The sequence below is a fragment of the Hyperoodon ampullatus genome (assembly GCF_949752795.1).
Source record: "Hyperoodon ampullatus genome assembly, chromosome: 19".
In the NCBI taxonomy this organism is placed as follows: domain Eukaryota; kingdom Metazoa; phylum Chordata; class Mammalia; order Artiodactyla; family Ziphiidae; genus Hyperoodon; species Hyperoodon ampullatus.
Genome location: NC_136932.1, coordinates 41,524,561 through 41,542,974, shown reverse-complemented (window position 1 = coordinate 41,542,974; position 18,414 = coordinate 41,524,561). Strand labels below are relative to the sequence as shown.

The window sequence follows — 18,414 nt, the reverse complement described above, 5'->3', positions numbered from 1 at the left end:
TAAAGATCCAAGGACCTCAGTTACCCAGGATGGAAATGGTTTCCCCAAATGCCTCTGGCCTTAGTCTCTCTCATTTGCAAAATGAATCAATGTTTGTAACTTCCATAAAATTCAGAGTGAATAATGCTGAACTACATGAAGTCCCCACCTGCCAGTTATGTGCCACCATAAAATAACGTTCTGGGAACTGCTCAGAGCAGGTGATGTGCTCCCCGACTTACCTGCCCTTGCTGTCCTGCATGTTGGGGTTGGCGCCAGCCTGCAGGAGGGCCTCTGCAATCTGTGCCATCTCGGACATCACATCTGCTGAGTGTTTTTTTGAACTGTACGATGCTACAAGGTGCAACGGTGTCTCCTGGGCACCCAATGTAGCAGCACTGACAAGGGCCCCGTTCTTAATGAGGAAAGTGGCAGCAAAGAGATCTCCTTGAAAAGAAACAATAGAAGAAATGGTCACATATGACAACACTCAGGGCAAGCTTTTCTGACCAATGCTTCCTCAAAAAGGTACCAGTCAGTAACCGTAGACAAAGAAGATTTCATCATTGAGATCATGGACTTACATACTCAAGTTCAACTTCTGATTACGTCCTGTCATCTGTCCTGACCCCTCACTTCAATATCACTTCACAATTTTAAGCATACCAGGCTTCTATCCTTCAAAGGTCATTAACTCTCATAAAGGGTTCCGAGATTCCTCCACAACACAATTTATCTCCCTCTCTCATTCTTGACCACAGTCTATACCTAAGCAATACTTACCTCTAACCTGCTATACTTGCAGTGGCTCTTACAAAGGCACTTATGAGAAGTTTTCCTTTATATCTTGCAATACCGTTTCATCTTCTTCAACTATACTTCTGCTATCTGAATATCGAGAACGGGGCTTAGGATTTCAGGAGTGGCAAAGCTCTCAAGTCTGTTAGCTGTATTCCTGTATTATTCATCTGAATAATATGAGTTTCATCTAGTCTTCAGTAGACATGGAATTTCAAAATCCACTGGTTTTCAATATTTCCCATCTGTTCTATTCTTTCTTCCAAGGGACCATCTTGCTGGAGAGTGTGAGCTCTGGCACTGACGTGGCTAGGCCACCACTGGCCCCTCATATCCTGACTGGTCCATGTCTGATTTATTTTTGTATCTACCACTGTCTTATACAAAACAGGCACCAGGGAAATGTTTGGGAAGAAAGTGGATTGACTGGTTGAAGTTATAAGGTTCCACTTTAACAGACTGGCTCTAATTCCAATCAATTATGATCTTGGGTAATGTAAGAGTTCTCTAACCAGACCCTTCTGAAATCTTTTCATTCTTCTGTCCCCGATTTTTTTCTTGGGGGGTAGGGGAAGATACAATCTTTACCAGCATCGTGCGCAAAGGACCGAAGCTTAGATTTCTTTCCAAAAAGATGTCGGTAGAGCTCTGAAAGCAGCAGGTAACATGCATATAAGGGATTAGCCTGGGTCAGGCCTTTGCTGTGAATATGTACAAAGACATACTAGGGTTCTCAGCAGGGCCCTAAAGTGTAATATGAACAAACCCCACAGAGATTCAGTCTAGGAGAGAATATGTAAAAACAATACATTAGCAATAGAATAAAATACCCTAGGGAAAGTCACTTACATTCTGGAAGTGGAAAGAAAATTTAGAATTATGAGGACAGAGAGCCTTAAAATGACAAATCTGATAAATAACATACTGGGGGAGAGGTGAAATGTGGTTTCATTATCTTTAAGCTTGGCATATATTCCAAACTAAGTAGTAACCAGATAGTAAAGCTAAAATATGTCAATGAAAAACTTATAATACACTATACACACAGAAGATAAACTGGGCAATACTGTACACAGAAATAAGGGTACAGATCAATGGTTGGATTCAGATGGAAGGCATAATAAAAAAACTTTTTATATCTTAAGCCCTCTTAAAAAGAATCATAGGGCTTCCCTGGTGGCTCAGTGGTTGAGAGTCCGCCTGCCGATGCAGGGGACACGGGTTCGTGCCCCGGTCCGGGAAGATCCCACCTGCCACAGAGCGGCTGGGCCCGTGAGCCATTGCCGCTGAGCCTGCGTGTCCGGAGCCTGTGCTCCGCAACGGGAGAAGCCACAACAGTGAGAGGCCCGCATACCGCAAAAAAAAAAAAAGAATCATAGCTTTTAGATTAGATTTACTTTATTCATAAGCACCGAATTTTTTTTTAACTTACACATATATACATACATACAATATATGCACCCTACACAAAAAGTTATTTAGGATTTATTGGCAACTGAAAATTGATGATGTTTTACATTAACAGAAAGTCAGCCCATGGATATACAACCTAGAGGAAATAGACAACTGACATCAAAAAAGCAGAACAAAGGGAGGGAATAGAAAATGCCCAAAACACCATTTATAAAGTTTCTGTCAATAAGAAAACTTCTAATACATTTTAGAACGATTTCCATCAAAAACCGTTAAAACAAAAACTGTTTGGTGCTTAACAGTTCCAATTACTTCATCACTTCACTCCCTGAAACTGCCAAGTAAATGTATAATGACTTGTCCACATAAAAATATTCCTAACAATGTAGTTAATGTTTAAAAAAAATCCACACACAATTTTTCTTTCAACAAAGCTCCCTGACCGAAGTTTCATTCAGGCACCAGGCAGTAACTTTCATTATTCAATTAACAAAAGCTGTATCTCATGGTGCTCCAGTTGGTGGCATCATCTGCAAACCTCCTACAAACAATTAGATAGGAACATGCTGATTAAGAGACCCACTGATTGAGGTTGATCATCAAGGAAAATAAGCACAAGAAGATTGTTCTAAAAAGCAAGGATTCATCTTCTTGCCCAGATCCAGCTAATCAGAGGAGATGGCATCCCTCTGGTCACATGTATATCTCCTGTGGACGCACTCACAGACGCACTCTCGATACAAACTGATGGGTACACTTGGTTATTAGGATGATTAGTGAGTCCTCTGGTTGGAGATTCTAATGTGTGTCCACAACCAGACCTAAACCTCATATACTAAGTAAGGATCTTCACTCATATTACAATGAACTTAAAGTAAGGTTAACAGTTAAATTTCAGGTATATTACTCAATTTAATCATTTGGGCAGGCCAACAGACTGACAGCTCAAGGTGAAGAAGGAAAGGTGAAAAAAATTCCTACAGAAATTGAAGCTGGTTGTGGCACTGCAACACAGGGGCAAGGTAAGAGCTGCAGGCTGACCCTACCACATGGTAGTCACTGGGCTAGGTGTGCTACTAATCTGTCTCTCTGTCTCCCAACAACCAGTAAAGCAGAAATGATTCCCACCTTACAGGTGAGAAAAAGGAGACTCAAGAATGGTTAAGTGACTTGTCCAAGGCCACAGAGTAAGTGGATGAGCCAGGATTCCCATCTTGGTACATCCAGGCTCCAATGCCAATACTCCGTGCTCCACACCAGGCCACACTGCCACATTCAACAATCAAGTTTACCATGCCCACACTGCAGCCCACATGCTTGCAAGCAACTAATGAATTCAGAGCAGAAGACTAAATCAACTGCAAATAAGCACCATAAATGCACCACCAATTCTTGGCAATTCTTGTAACTAAGCAATCATCAAAATATTTAATAACTCATCAAAGATGTTTTTTCATCATACATAAGAATTTAAGTCCTTAAGAGGAAAGAGACATAATTCTGAGATTGTTTTTTTAGTAACAAGTTTATTTGTTTCCAAAATAAACATTTCAGACACTAAACAGTATGGGAAAGAATAGTTCCTGATGTGGTGGAAACTTTCCCCACTGAACACACACCCAGTGCTCAGCATCCAATGGCTTTGCACAGTGTGGAGTGGTGCTTGGGAAAAATGCATCTGCTCTTGACACTGACATACTCTAAGGATTTCCTTCCCAATGATGAACAAAATTTTCCTCTCCATCAGCCAGCATGCTTAACACTCTAACACATGACTTAGAGGGATATTTATATTAAAACCTATGCCCAAAAAGGGCAAAGCCACAGCTGCAACAGGACCTTATTTGAAGTAACTACATTCCACCAACTAGGAGCAACTTGTGAATGGTAAAAGTGTAGCAGAGATAATAACATTGTAATAATGCACAACTGGAAGGTTAAACATACATGATTAAGATATGGGGAAACCATTACACGTATTCTGCTTTTGATGTCCACATGTAAACAAAAAAGTGGCCACAGCCAAGTACTTCAATCAAGTCATCTATCCCTCTAGAAAATGAAGGCTCTGAGACATTTGAAAGGTTTCTTTCCATACTGGAACTCTACCTCTATGTAGCTTTTCACTCTGTCAAAAAAATAACTACTGCAAAGTAGAGTCAGGCAGGATCCATTTGGGACTTAAGAATTATTAAGACCATGGGAAAAACAAAAGACTAGTACTTGTTTCCCTTTAATTCAATAAGGTGAAAATGTTTTGATCGTAATTCTATCACTTACATAGCTTCCCACTACTAATGACAATGTACTCAAACACAGCTACAATTTCAAATAACTTCCCAAGAACAAAATGAAACTTTATCACTTTGTCATGATCTATAATAAGTCTACTCTGTAAAAGTGAAAACTCTGAATCCAAGAATATGTTTAAATATTCGTGCTCTTGATACTCTTACAGTAACTGATACAAGTAAAGTCTTCCTAGCACAATTTCTGGAGAAAGTGATGTATTGAATAAGCAAATAACACATCAATTGCTTACAAGTAAAAGGTACTTTTTCTATAAGTACCATCTTTCTAGCCTTCTTCTGGGGGTCCTGCTGACACTCTGAAGAGCCTAACCAACAAGGCATAAGGCAATAACTCTTCCATCTCTCTTCTGACCCGTCACTCATCACAAATTCTAAATCATGCAGCCTGCAAGTACAGACTCAAGAAGGCTTTGAGAATCTGTGGAACAGGAACAGGGTCAGACAGTCTTCAAAAGTTACCTGGATAAAGGTAAAATTGCCCACAGCAAAAAATATAAAATACGCTTCTTCCTACCTCTTTGGATGCCTTTATGTAACAAGCTCCAGCCATTCTTGTCCACCATGTCCACGTCAGCTTTGTGATTAACCAGAGTGGTGGCGATACTCTCTAGTCGTCGTGAAAGGGCTAGATCTAAAGCAAGATCTCCATTATGATCCAACTCATTCAGCTTCCCAGGGAGCTGCACAGAGAAATTTGTAAATCAGCACCCATCCAGTAGAGAATACAACTAAATCTCTCACACCTTGACTCTTAAAAATCATCTCACACAAATGTCAATTTTTAGTCCTATAGCTTACTCTCCAAATTCAACTGAATTCACAAACTTCTCTCTGGCCTCCTCAGGGCCCATGCCTTTCAGGGAGCCCAGGACTAACGGGGATCACAGAGCAGGTGCAAACACCATGGAAGCCAGTACAAGGGGGAAATGCAGACAATGCTGTAGGAACTCAAGTGTCAGGACAGAGGTTCAGAGAGCCTGATGGGAAACAGCTCACATTTTCACAAAAGACTGTGGTTTAACTATCTAATTCCTCCTAGCAGTTTAATGCCTCCCCCACACCCTGGACACCCAGGATAAAACACACGACACAGCCATCTGTCAAGAGCAGCTACATTTCTTCTAAGGCGGTGCGGTAAGCAGAATAACAGCCCCCAAAGATGTCCACGTCCTAATCCCCCGAACCTGTGACTATGTCACCTCACACAATGAAAGGCACTTGGCAGATGTGATCACGGTTAAGGACCCTGAGATGGGGAGAGTGTCCCTGGACTATCCAGGAGGGCCCAATCTATCTAATCCCATGAGTCCTTAAAAGTGAAAGAGGGAAGCAGAAGAGTAGGTCAGACAGTTGTGACACGAGAAAGACTTGATTTGCCACTATTGGCTTTGAAGACAGAGGAAGGGGGCCACGGGCTAAGGGAATGTGGTGGCCTCTAGAAGCTGAGAATGGCCCTGACTCAGCTGACAGCCAGAAGAAAATGGGGATGTTGGTCCTATAATCCCAAGGAACTGAATTCTGCCAACAACCCAAACAAGCAGGCTTCCCTAGAGCCTCCGGAAAGGAACACAGCCTGCCAACACCTTGACTGCTAGATGGGTGATGCCTGGACTGGACTTCCAAGCTACAAAACTATACAATAATAAATTTGTGTTGTTTTAAGCCACTAGGTTTGTGGTAATTTCTTACAGTAGCAAATGAAAAACTAAAGCAGATTTTGGTACCTGGAAGTTAAGTACTGCTGTAACAACTATCTAAAAATGTGGATGTGTCTTTGGAAGTGGGCAATGGGCAGAGGCTGGAAGAATACTGGAAAGCATGATAGGAAAAGCTCAGACTGCTTTGGACAAGCTACTAGTAGAAATATGTACATTAAAGACTGTGCCAGCAATGGCTCAGAGAAAGTGAGGAGCACTGCAGAGAAGAACAAGAGAAGTATAGTTTGGGGAAAAGGTATAGTACCTGTGAATCCATTTCAATTAGATAAAGGAAGACCACATCTTCTCTCTCCACTTTGATAGCTTTATGTAATGGGTACTCTGTCTTGGACTTGATCATTTTGTATAACAACTGAGCACTCATGCTGCTGAAGTCCTCCTTTCGTAAGTCATCCTAAGGATGAAAAAGACAGTGAAAAGCAGAACAGATTCAACATATCAACAATAACGACAACTGACATTTCTTAAGAAGCCCTTGGAATGTGTCTGGCCCTATGTTAAAGGGCTTAACATTTTCCAACTCATTTAATCCTCATGAAAACCCGAAGAGGTAGGTACTATTATTATCCCCATTCACAGATGAAGAAAGTAAAGCATAAACAGGTTAATTAGCGTGCCCAGCTCGCACAATGAGTGAACGGCCAAGCCGGGATCTGGAGCCCAGAGGCCCACCGGCTGAGCGAGGAGTCTTCACCACAGCACTGCCCTGCCTCTGGGTGAGACGGTAAAGCACAGGCAACACGGACACTCCACAAGGACGAAGTCACAAGGAGCCCTCCCCGTGAGAACAGAGTCCTCCCCTTCAACCCCACAAAGGAGACAGTTACAGAATTAATCAGAACTTCCACAAACAACTCAGTCCACTGAGTCACCATCGCTCTCTACTGCTGCAGGTCTCTAAGTTTCTACCTACTTTAGCAGAAAGGTTACCGTTCCTGTTTCAATTCTTTAAAATCCAGTTCTTTAAGACACTTTTTCTCATAATGCTGTTGAGTACCAAACAATTTGCAGAAACTAGGTTATAAACATAGCCCTAGCCATGATTTTCTGAAAAATGCAAAACAGACAACAACAAAGAAATGCAAAACCTGTCTTTATGATGAAAGCTACCTAAGAAGGGCCTATGTAAATTTAACAATGGCCTCCACACGATGAGAAGGCAGGGAGAGCCCGGAAGGGGTGCTGCCAAGCACGAGCACGGCAGGTCTGCTGGCCCTACAGCAGCACCCGCTCCCGGGGCTCAGCCGCCACTCCTGTGATGGAGGGTAAAGCAGGCCTGTGTCTCTCCGTCCCAAGCCTGCTTCTTGACCTGAGCTATCTTCTGCTCCTCTACTGCGAAATCAGAACTATGAGACTTTTAGAGCCCAGAAGAATCTCACAGATCATCTAATGTGACTACTTAGCCTTCAATTTTGTTATAAGAGGAAATGAGGGGCCAGAGAGCTATCTTTCTATGGAAGCAGGTCCCAAGCCCCAGTCTTCTGACTTCCAGTGAAGGTGCTTTTCCACACCTCTCAGTCTCACACTCACCCAATGACTTGCAATAATTTCTGCACAGTAGTTCATCAGCGTGCTGGCATTCAGTTCCTCCGCAGTCTGATAGAAGCGGATACAGTTCCTGACATTCACCAGGGACATCACACCCTTCTCACATCTACGAGACAATTTTAATGATCAACAGTATTATTAGGACCAATTTATTCATAAACTAACCAAAGCAATCATCTGTGTACTGCCTGGCCATGTCCAATAGCACTAAAGTGTAAGGTTTAAGCAAAGCAGCTACGAATGAATTGTAGCTGAGTTACTACATTTTATAAGTCCTAGAATTTCATTATTATATTGCTCATTCTGGTCAGAACCGAAATAATCTGTAAATAAATATGTTAAGCATAACCCCCCAACTGCCTTGAAAGTAATCACGTGAAACTCGGTAATCATACCACACAGGCAATTGTAATATCAAACATGCAACGCATCAAATTCAGTCCTTTGATATTTAATTGTATGGGACATGTTTGCAGTTCCCACTAGCACAACTCTATCATGCAACCAGTGTGGCTTAGAAATCACTTCAAATATGAGGCTCTATGCCTCAATAAATGAATATCTCCTTAAAAGTCTTCCCCAAACGGTGATCTATATGGTATGTGAATTATAACTCAATAAAGCTGATTTTAGAAAACCCACTTTAAAAATCTATCATGTATAGAAACAATTGAGTTAAGAGTCAAACTATAGTACACCAGACAGAGAAGAACTGGCTACAACGGATGCCCCATAGAGCCTGGTGACAACATGACAACAGCAACAGCGACAATAACAAGACTCTCACAATCACTAAGAGCCCCAACTACATCAGGGAAGAGAGGGCTGCACGCAGGCCTCTGGTAGCACAAAGCAGGCACACACATGTCCTAGACTAGAAGATGTAGCACTGGGAAGGCCCACACTTCCACTGCCCCAGAATCCCTGGAAACCTTGGTGGGTCTCCACAGCACAGGGCCCGGGGGAAGGAGGCAGGTGACATGGCCCTCCCATCTCCTTTGCCTGAGCATCTCCCTACAAATCAGGTTCACCTCCAAGGGCAGTCGAGAGGCCTAATGCGGCATCAGGTATCCCCTGACACCCCACCGCTGCTTCTGTCCCCAGCTCCCACAAAAACCACGCTCTGATCACACAGGCAGCATACAGTGCTGAACGCAAAGTGAACCGTGAGGTAAGAAAGACCTGAGTTGAGGCCCACGGAATTTGAGGGGCCAAACCACACGAGCTCCCTGTGACCCCACCTCCTCCCCTGTGAGACATTACTCTATCTCAGAGGTTTAGGGGATCTCTGTGTGTTTTCCAAGATAAAGGAAAACTATGTAAGTCTTGCACGGTCTGAGGTACACAGGAGGTATGCTTGCTTGCAAGCTGAGGTCCTTCTCAAGGAAGCTGCATACTTTAATAACTAATACGAATGGGTTTCAGTACTACTATAAATAAGAATAACTGATTGGCTAGTGGATAACTCCCAAGTCTAACAGGTGAGCTTTGGATACCAAGTGGACAGTGGGAGATGGGGGAGGAAAGGAAGAAAGTCATGAGAAAGACCTGGGAAGAAGGGGGAACAAACGTTCTAAGCCTCACAAATGAGACCTTAGGCTAGGAGCAAGAATAATCGTGGAGTCATTTCTCCATCTGGCAGTAAATGCAGGCACCCATTTTATTCCAAGACCTGTGCTTAAGTGCTTTGTTTTTAAGCTACACAGCTTGGTGTGAAGAAGCATCTCCCCCAGGGCACTTCTAAATCAAATTGTCACAATATCTAAATAAGTTACTATAATAATGAATAACAATGTTCTATTTCTGAGCCTCTGCTGTCTGTACCACTAGTTTCCCCAAACTATTAGCAGACTGACAGCAATGTTTGAAGTTATTCTGACCCAGGCTATGAAATCAGAGCAATCCCGGAGAAAAGTCCTCTTTTCAGGTATGTGAAACTTTTACCACTTTTACAATGACAAATATCCTAATGTCCTAAAACATGGTGTGATCTCAGGGAGTACTGACTTTATAAAGCATTTTTACAGACAAATGCTGAGAGCCTGAAAATTCTATTCCCCTCCTTACTACTGCCAAAATACACCACATCAAGATACTCAACTATGTTTCATGAAGACAGATGTTTTGTTACAACTGGCAGACACTTCATCTTCACTAAATGCTGGGATCCCCAGAGTGCCATTCACTATTTGGATAGCCTATAAATAGTAACTGACATGATTTACACATCCGAAGAACATGTAATTATATCTAAAAACTCAGATTCTCAGTTCATATCTTCTCTTTGAAAAGTAGCAAGGCAGACTAACTTTCCTCTAAAGGGATTTTGTTGCTGTTAATACACGTTCTTAATTTTAGAGTACAAGAAGGACACAGATGCACAAAAATGATAAACCTAATTTTTAAAGTACAAAGTCAACCATATACTCAAGCATCCCACAAACTCCTGTCTAGTTTTTTATCAATCCCGTGTGTGAACATAAGGCAGAAAAATTACTGAAAGAATGAACAACAAAAGGTTAACAGTGGTTGAATTACAGACAATTTACTTTTTTTCTTTATATCATTCTATACTTTCTAAATACCATGAACTGAATATGTAGTTAATAATCAGGAAAAAATTATATAAACTGTCAGTTGTTAGCATACGCCATTAATTCTCTCCTTTTTTAAGAGTATTTTCCTGATAATGCTTATGCCCAAAACTTCCTTTTCATCAAACTGGTGACAGCATTCCCAAACCACCAAGACCCCTACATTACAAAAATGAGCAACACCGGCTTCACATTTAACCACACACATTTGTGTTGGGGCCCTTTCACTTACTATTTCAAATGTGTAATTTCTCCTGCAGACAGCAGTGGGCGCTCTGTGACCTTTCAAAAGCCAACAATTGAACCCGCTACTGGGTCTCTTCCATCCCAGCCCTTAACAAAGCCATGACAGATAAACTTAATGCCCACATCCAACAATACAACATTGAGCATCTGGTAATGTTGACAGTTATGAAGCCTAATCAGTCAATAAACAACAAACATTCTAATTAAAGAATCCATTACACAGATTACAATTATCTAAACTACTCCAAACTACAGGGCACTTTTATCAAAGCAATTTAATTTACAAGCAAAAGTTTGACAAGGTCAATGGGAGAAAGTTCAGGAAATCTGGGGGGGAAAAAGTAGATATAAATCACACTCAATCTAATTAAAATTATTCTCATTTCACTCTCAGATGATTCAAAAACTCACCCAGAGAAAGGCCCTGACAGTAAAGTTATCTTTGCTAACCTAATACTATATGTACCTACAAACCTTAGACCTGCTTGTTTGGTTTTTTTTTTACTTATTGGATTTAGGTATTAAAATGCACTCAAGCCCACATCAATCACAGATAGTCAGGAGCAACCTGTGTACTTGACACATGTGGGGCACAGTGGGCCATCTCAGGGGAAACATCAGCCTCATAATGAAAACAGAACAAGCAGCTCTAGTAGTAAGGTCTCTCTTGACTCACTGAGGGCAACACAAGTGCAATGCCTCTTGATAGCTGAAACTACCTCTCCACCCACCCAGGAAAAAAGCCATTCCTTCAAGCATGCAGAATACAAAAGATTACTAAGTGACATAAAAAGACGCTCCATCTACCAAGCTGACTACCAAGGGCCATATCTCCAACAAAAACTAAAGGGCATTTTGCTTGATATCGTCTGGTGAACGTTTTGTTTTCTGCTGTTATAAAGGCCAACTCGGGAGAGCAACAGAGAAAATGCAATATAAAAACCATAGGAAGGGGATTCCCTGGTGGCGCAGTGGTTGAGAGTCCGCCTGCCGATGCAGGGGACACGGGTTCGTGCCCCGGTCCGGGAAGATCCCACATGCCGCAGAGCGGCTGGGCCCGTGAGCCATGGCCGCTGAGCCTGCACGTCCGGAGCCTGTGCTCCACAACGGGAGAGGCCACAACAGTGAGAGGCCCACGTACCGCAAAAAAAAAAACCATAGGAGGCTATCTCCTTGGAACCTAAAAAGCAGTTAACAAATGAAGTGAGACCTCAGAAACACTATGAAACTTACTGAGGCAGATTCTCATGTACTAATTTAAGTCATTAATGTGTTTCTAACAAGAGAATATGACCAAGAACTCCTTCTAAGTAGATATATCAGAAAGTAGAATAAACTGTCAAAAGGAAATGGTATAGGAGGGAAAGTTGAGGCGTTGGACATTGGATTATATTATTTCATATTCAGTTCATCAGTTCACACAGCTATGTAATCTCAGGTAATAAACCAGTGAAAGAAAAGAGAATACCTAAAAGCTTTGGCAAAATTTAGCTTACAAGATAACACAAAGCAAGGGAGATAAAATTCTCTCCCCACTATTGCGTTTAAAAGAACACCTTGCAAAAGTTATTTACATTAGCAGAAGCAGCTGTTTTCCCAGAGCTTGGCATAATTAAAGCTCAGCCACCACCATCTGAGGTGCTTGAATATATCTGCTGTGACTTGCCTCTCCCTAAGGAGCTGTAGCTGAAACCGATTAGCTAGTTTCATCAGCTCAGTCAGGAACACATCATCTTCTCTGAACTCCAACTCATCCGTATAGATCCAGCGAAGCATTGTCATGGTCACCTCAGGGTTAGCATCTGGTTAAAGAAAGGAAGTAGAAAAACTTTGAAAACAAAGCACAGATGACATACTCAGGCCTTCTTGAGGACCCCTAAAAGTTGAGGATAATAAACTAAATTCTGGTAGACCCCACTCAAAGAAATATCACACAGCCATTAAAAATGGTAATTAAGCATTTTGGGTACCATCTGACTCCAGAAAAGCGTTAAAAGTTCGGCACGGGGCAGTAGGTGGGGGAAATGAACCTATTAAAGATATAAGTCAAGGGGCTTCCCTGGTGGCGCAGTGGTTGGGAGTCCGCCTGCCGATGCCGGGGACGCGGGTTCGTGCCCCGGTCTGGGAGGATCCCACGTGCCGCGGAGCGGCTGGGCCCGTGAGCCATGGTCGCTGGGCCTGCGTGTCCGGAGCCTGTGCTCCGCAGCGGGAGGGGCCGCAGCAGTGGGAGGCCCGCGTACCGCAAAAAAAAAAAAAAAAAGATATAAGTCAAATAAACTGGGGGAAACTATTTTAAACATATGGCAAAGAGTTTACATTCTAATAAAAAGATCTTACAAATAAAAATGAGAAGATGGACACTCAATGGAAATATCAGCAATGGATATAAATAGGATAATTCACAAAGATAAATAAAATGGCCAATAAACCTTACTGATAACTAAATATAAACTTAGACTAGAATACTTTTTTTGTTTCTCAGACTAGCAAAGATTCTTAGAAGTGCATAACCTTTTTTTTTTTTCCTTTGGCTGTGCTGCAGTGGAAGAGCAGAGTCTTAACCACTGGACTGCCAGGGAAGTGCATAACCTTTGACACAGCAATCATACATGTAGATTATTATCCTAAGAAAATAACTAAGCAAATACAGAGAAACATAAGATAGTCAATGCAGTATTATTTTTTAATAATGAAAAACTGGAGCAAAACTCTTAAGAGAACTAATTAAATAAATTAGAGTATGAACTGGAAAATGTTGCATCAATTAAAATTATTTAGATCTATATTCAACATAAAAAGATATTCACTACACAGCAAGTAAAAAAACTACATAACTAAAAATACATGTATTAAATGATCTCACTTTTTGTTAGATATATTTGTCTGTGTATATATGTGTATACACATACATACACACACACACACAACCACATACATAGTTTTGTGTCTGTCTTCCATCCAAGTACTAACCAAGTCCGACCCTACTTAGCTTCCAAGATCAGACAAAATTGAAGACATTCTGGGTGGTATGACCACAGAGAGACTGTCCATCTGTCTGTCTGTCTATCTATTGAGAGACTGGAAAGACATACACTAAAAGTATTGACCTGGTGGAATTTGTAACTAATTTTTCTTTTAGCTTCTTTTCTCCCTGATTTTTATTTAATGAACATGCATTACTTGTGTAGTTTTTTAAGTTAAAATGCTTTACAGCAACTCGGGGAAATGCTTGAGATGAAAATCATAATGTAAAATATCTAAATTATGATTTCAACTAAAATCAACTCTTGGTTAATCAGAAGGAGGTCAGTGATGGTCAGAGGATCACTCAAAAAATCATGGTCTACACACCAATAGGTCTCAACTGTGGTCCTGGGCTAACAGAATCAGCACCATCTGGAAACATGTTAGAAAGTCTTATTCTCAGGCCCACCCTCATCTATTGAGTCAGAAACTATAAGAGTGGGGCCCAGCATTTGTGTTTTAACAAGTCCTTCATGTGACTTTGATGCTTGCTAAGGTTTCTTTTTTTTTTTTTTTTTCGCTTGCTAAGGTTTAAGAAACTATACTCAATTCTTGATTACCTAGGAAAGGTGGAATGTGGAACAGGAACATCCCATTAACTTAGTAATTAGGCAACAACTGAATGGTTCTTACTAACCCCTTCTCTTCCAGCTCTAGTGAGGAGGAGAGGGTTGAAGAGAGTAATGTCAAGTGAGTGAAACTGAAGGCCCCTGATTAACTTGCAACCACATTAATTCACCATCACCCGCTTAAGTAGCCAGATAGTAAAAGGAGAAAAAAAAAAAAAAAAGGTGTAATTGGCGGGGAAAAAAACAGTGAAAAATAATGCATCAAAATGCTAACAGTAGGGCTTCCCTAGTGGCGCAGTGGTTGAGAATCTGCCTGCCAATGCAGGGGACACGGGTTCGAGCCCTGGTCTGGGAAGATCCCACATGCCTCGGAGCAACTGGGCCCGTGAGCCACAGCTACTGAGCCTGCGCGTCTGGAGCCTGTGCTCCGCAACAAAAGAGGCCGCGATAGTGAGAGGCCCACGCACCGCGATGAAGAGTGGCCCCTGCTGTCTGCAACTAGAGAAAGCCCTCGCACAGAAATGAAGACCCAACATAGCCTAAATAAATAAATAAATAAAGTCCACAATCAAAAAAAAAAAAAAAAAAAAAAAATGCTAACAGTGATTAGGTTAAGGTCTATTTTTTTTCTTTTCTCTCCTACCTGCCAATGTAGTAATAATACTTTTTTAAATGTCTTAAGAGAGAGAAAAACATTTTAAAATCAGATGAAAATCTAATTCGATTTCTTTAAACAATTTACTTGAAGAAGTACTTCAACTAAGCTGTCTAAGGTACACAAAGTAGATCTTCAAACAGTGAAATTCTAAGCTAGCTTTGTAAACTGGGTTTAATGCCTCAGTAGTCTCTTAATGAAAAGAAAAAATATGTAGGCCATGCAATTTGTCCAGAGTCACCAAAAATGCCAAAACTGTGTACAGGCAGACCTCATTTTATTACACTTCACTTTATCACACTTTGCAGATAGTGTTTTTTCACAAATTGAAGGTTTATGGTAACCCTGTGCTATCAGATGACGGTTAGAAATTTTTAGCCATAAGGTATTTTTAAATTAAGGTATGTACATTGTTTTTTTAGACATAATGGCAATGCACACTTAATAGGCTATGTGTAAACATAACATTTACATGCACTGGGAAAACAAAAAATTCATGTGATTCACTTTGTTACAATTTTTGCTCTTTATGGCAGTGGTCTGGGACTGAACCTTATCTCCGAGCAATATCTCCGAGGTCTGCCCGTATACCACTACTCGGCTCATACAGCCTTATTTTGGAAAGATAGCTTATTCCTAATGATGAGAGCATCCCCAACACCACAACCCTCAAATATCTTCTCTGTGGTAATTTCTTCAATTAATTTTGTTTTAAAATTTGGCTGGTTTCCTTTAATAACTCTTACCCCAATTGTCCAAACAAATAAATTTGACCTGTATGGTTGACAAACCAAAATCTAGTTTTCTTAAAAACCACATCAGCAGGGACGTCCTGGAAGTCCTCAAAATTTCAAATAAAATAAGATCCAAGTGATCACCAAACTTTCCCACTCCTGCCTTGACTCTTCCCTTAATCTCCAAAATAAACTGAGAATAGATCCATTTTGAGACTCAGACTAAGCAGCCCGTGGTATAAGGTGGGCAGAGAACAATGAACCAGAAGGGTATGTGCTTCCAACTGTGTACTTTTAGGCAAGTGATTCAGTCTATCTGCTTCCAATCTACGTAAGCAAGTGGCTATAAAAGTCAGATGACCCCATAAACCAGAAGTTACCTTTAAAAAGATTAGACTCTGAGAAGTGAAACCAGTTTGCATCCATGACTTGCCTGGTATATCTGCTGCTAGAAGCCGTCACCCCCTCATCAGGCCCAGCGCAGAAGCTGGTAAAAATCTGTGACTGCAAGGATGAAAAGAAGGTAACACCCAACCTTCCGACTTCACTGTAGTCCACGATGCATATAGTCACGCTTTGGGAAACTTGAAATTCTCTATGTGACCTAGTTGGTTTTTGGGGTTTTTTTTGGTCTGATTTTAAATAAATGTTTTATAAGACATTTGGAAAGAATGGGAATAAACTTCTCTGTACACAAGTAACCATTAAATGAAGCATACTGAGGAAATTAATTTTGTTACTTAAATCCTCTATTCAATCTGTCAAATCTGAGAAAGGTGTTTTGAATCTCCTACTATGACTCTGGTTTGTCTTTGAGTTTTCAACTATTTTTTTCTTCATCCACTCTACAAAAAGTTTTTAGTTCATAAAATTTAAAAATCATGATAGACTGTCTCTTTTTTCTTTTTTTGCCACACGGCAGGACTTGCAGGATCTTAGTTCCCCAACCAGGGATTGAACCCAGGCCCCAGCAGTGAAAGCGCCGAGTCCTAACCACTGGACCACCAGGGGATTCCCATAGACTACATCTTTTATCAGTATAAACACTCTCTTTAGTCAGTTTAAGGATGTACCCTTAAATATAACTTCTTGGAAATAAAAATAAACCCCATACCGTACTTCTAAATAATCCTAGTGTCAAAAGGAATAAAAGGATAGAGGGTCTAGTTCTGTTATGGCAGTGTGACAACCCATGCTATTTTAGCCGATTATAGCTAAAAACTGTAGACAGTGTACCAAAAACAGCTACCAGAAGATTCTGAAAGTAAACAAAAGCATCTGAATTGTAGGGGGAGGCAAACCTTGAAGAAGCAATTGCACTGGACGAGCTTCTCCATTGTTTTTTTTCCCTTTATGGCTTTGTCGTGAGGGTAGACCTGTCCAGGAGGAAAACTGCCGTAGTGACCACGAGGATGCCTAAAACTCCAATAAAAACTCCACCTTTCTGGTCAGATGAAACAGGAAAAGGAGCCCCCAGGGCGCTGAAGGGTCAGGGGAGAGTCCCAGAGTGAAGAGAACCAGAGAAGGAGATCTCCTAATTCAGTGTATGAAGCCACATAGGCCTCAGGCTCACCTCTAAGCCACTGATGCGTGGAATAGTCCTAGCCCAGCTTTAAGAACTGAAGTGATATTTGAACCACCACCCACAGAAGGTGAAACAGAAGCTGCAGTTTGCACCTAAGGAGCCTTAGCATTTTCCAAAGGATGACACAGGACCAAAGTCTACACAACATAATGGCAATGTCCAGGATACAATTCAAAATCATTTGATAAAGAAAAACATTTGGAAAATATGACCATTTTTCAATGGAAAAGATAACCAACAGATGTTAACGTCAAGATGACCCAGATACTGAATTTATGAAAGACTTGAAGACATCTAGTATAACTATGCTCCAGGAGGTAAAGGAAAACACACTTGAAATTAAAAGAAAAATTTTCAGCATTATGAACTATAAGAAACAAATAGAAATTATAGAAATGAAAAATATGATATGTATAATAAAAACATACTCAGTGGGCTCAAGAGCAGAATGAAAACAGCAGTGCAAGAGGTCAGTAAACTTGAAGATAGATCAGTAGAATTTATCCCATCTGAAGAACAGAAAAAAAAAAGGTTGGGAGAAAAATAAAAAAGAGACCTCAAAGAGACCTGTTGGATAGTAACAAAGGGTCTAGTATATGTGTCACTGGAGTCCAGAAAGAGAGAAGAGATCAAGGAAGAAAAATAATGAAGAAATGATGGTCCTTTCCTAATTTGGTGACAGACCTAAATTTTTAGATTCAAGATCAGAGTACCCTAAACAAGAAGAAAATCATATCTAGATACATTATCAGCAAACTACTGCAAACTAAATATAACGAACAAGTCTTTACCACTTCACATCTGGTAGACTAGCCTCTATCAAAACAAAACAAAACACAGTAAACAAGTACTGGTGAGGATGTGGAGAAACTGGAACCCTTGTGCACTGTTGGGGGAAATGTAAAATGGTGCAGACCGTATAGAAAACAGTTCCTCGGAAATTTAAAATAAAACTACTATATGATCCAGCAATTCCACTTCTGGGCATGTACCCAAGAAAACTGAAAGCAGGCTCCTGAAGAGAGATTTGTACACCAATATTCACTGCAACCTTATTTAAACTAGCCAATAGATGGAAGCATATATTGCTCAATATGTAGATAACCATGTATTCCTCATCTGTAAGAGGGAATAAACAATAGTACTTACCTCAAAGTGTTATTCTAAAGATAAATGGGTTAATACCTGTAAACTACCACATGTTAATGCTATACAAAAATTTCCTATGATTATTATTAA

The 18,414-nt window shown here is 40.8% G+C and overlaps 1 protein-coding gene across 2 annotated transcripts in view; it reads right to left on the bottom strand.

The window, feature by feature from the left end:
- The window catches only part of ANKFY1 (ankyrin repeat and FYVE domain containing 1), a gene marked incomplete at its 3' end in the record, with an annotated part of 56,116 nt that overhangs the window by 28,300 nt on the left and 9,402 nt on the right, over positions 1-18,414 (bottom strand). For both annotated transcript variants that reach the window (XM_079725768.1, XM_079725769.1), the window contains exons 3-7: positions 12,275-12,410; positions 7,751-7,874; positions 6,465-6,614; positions 5,017-5,182; positions 222-426 (exon numbers count right to left, since the gene is read on the bottom strand). In XM_079725768.1, the coding sequence (XP_079581894.1) occupies positions 222-426; positions 5,017-5,182; positions 6,465-6,614; positions 7,751-7,874; positions 12,275-12,410 (781 nt within the window). The remainder of the gene's footprint in view (positions 1-221; positions 427-5,016; positions 5,183-6,464; positions 6,615-7,750; positions 7,875-12,274; positions 12,411-18,414) is intronic.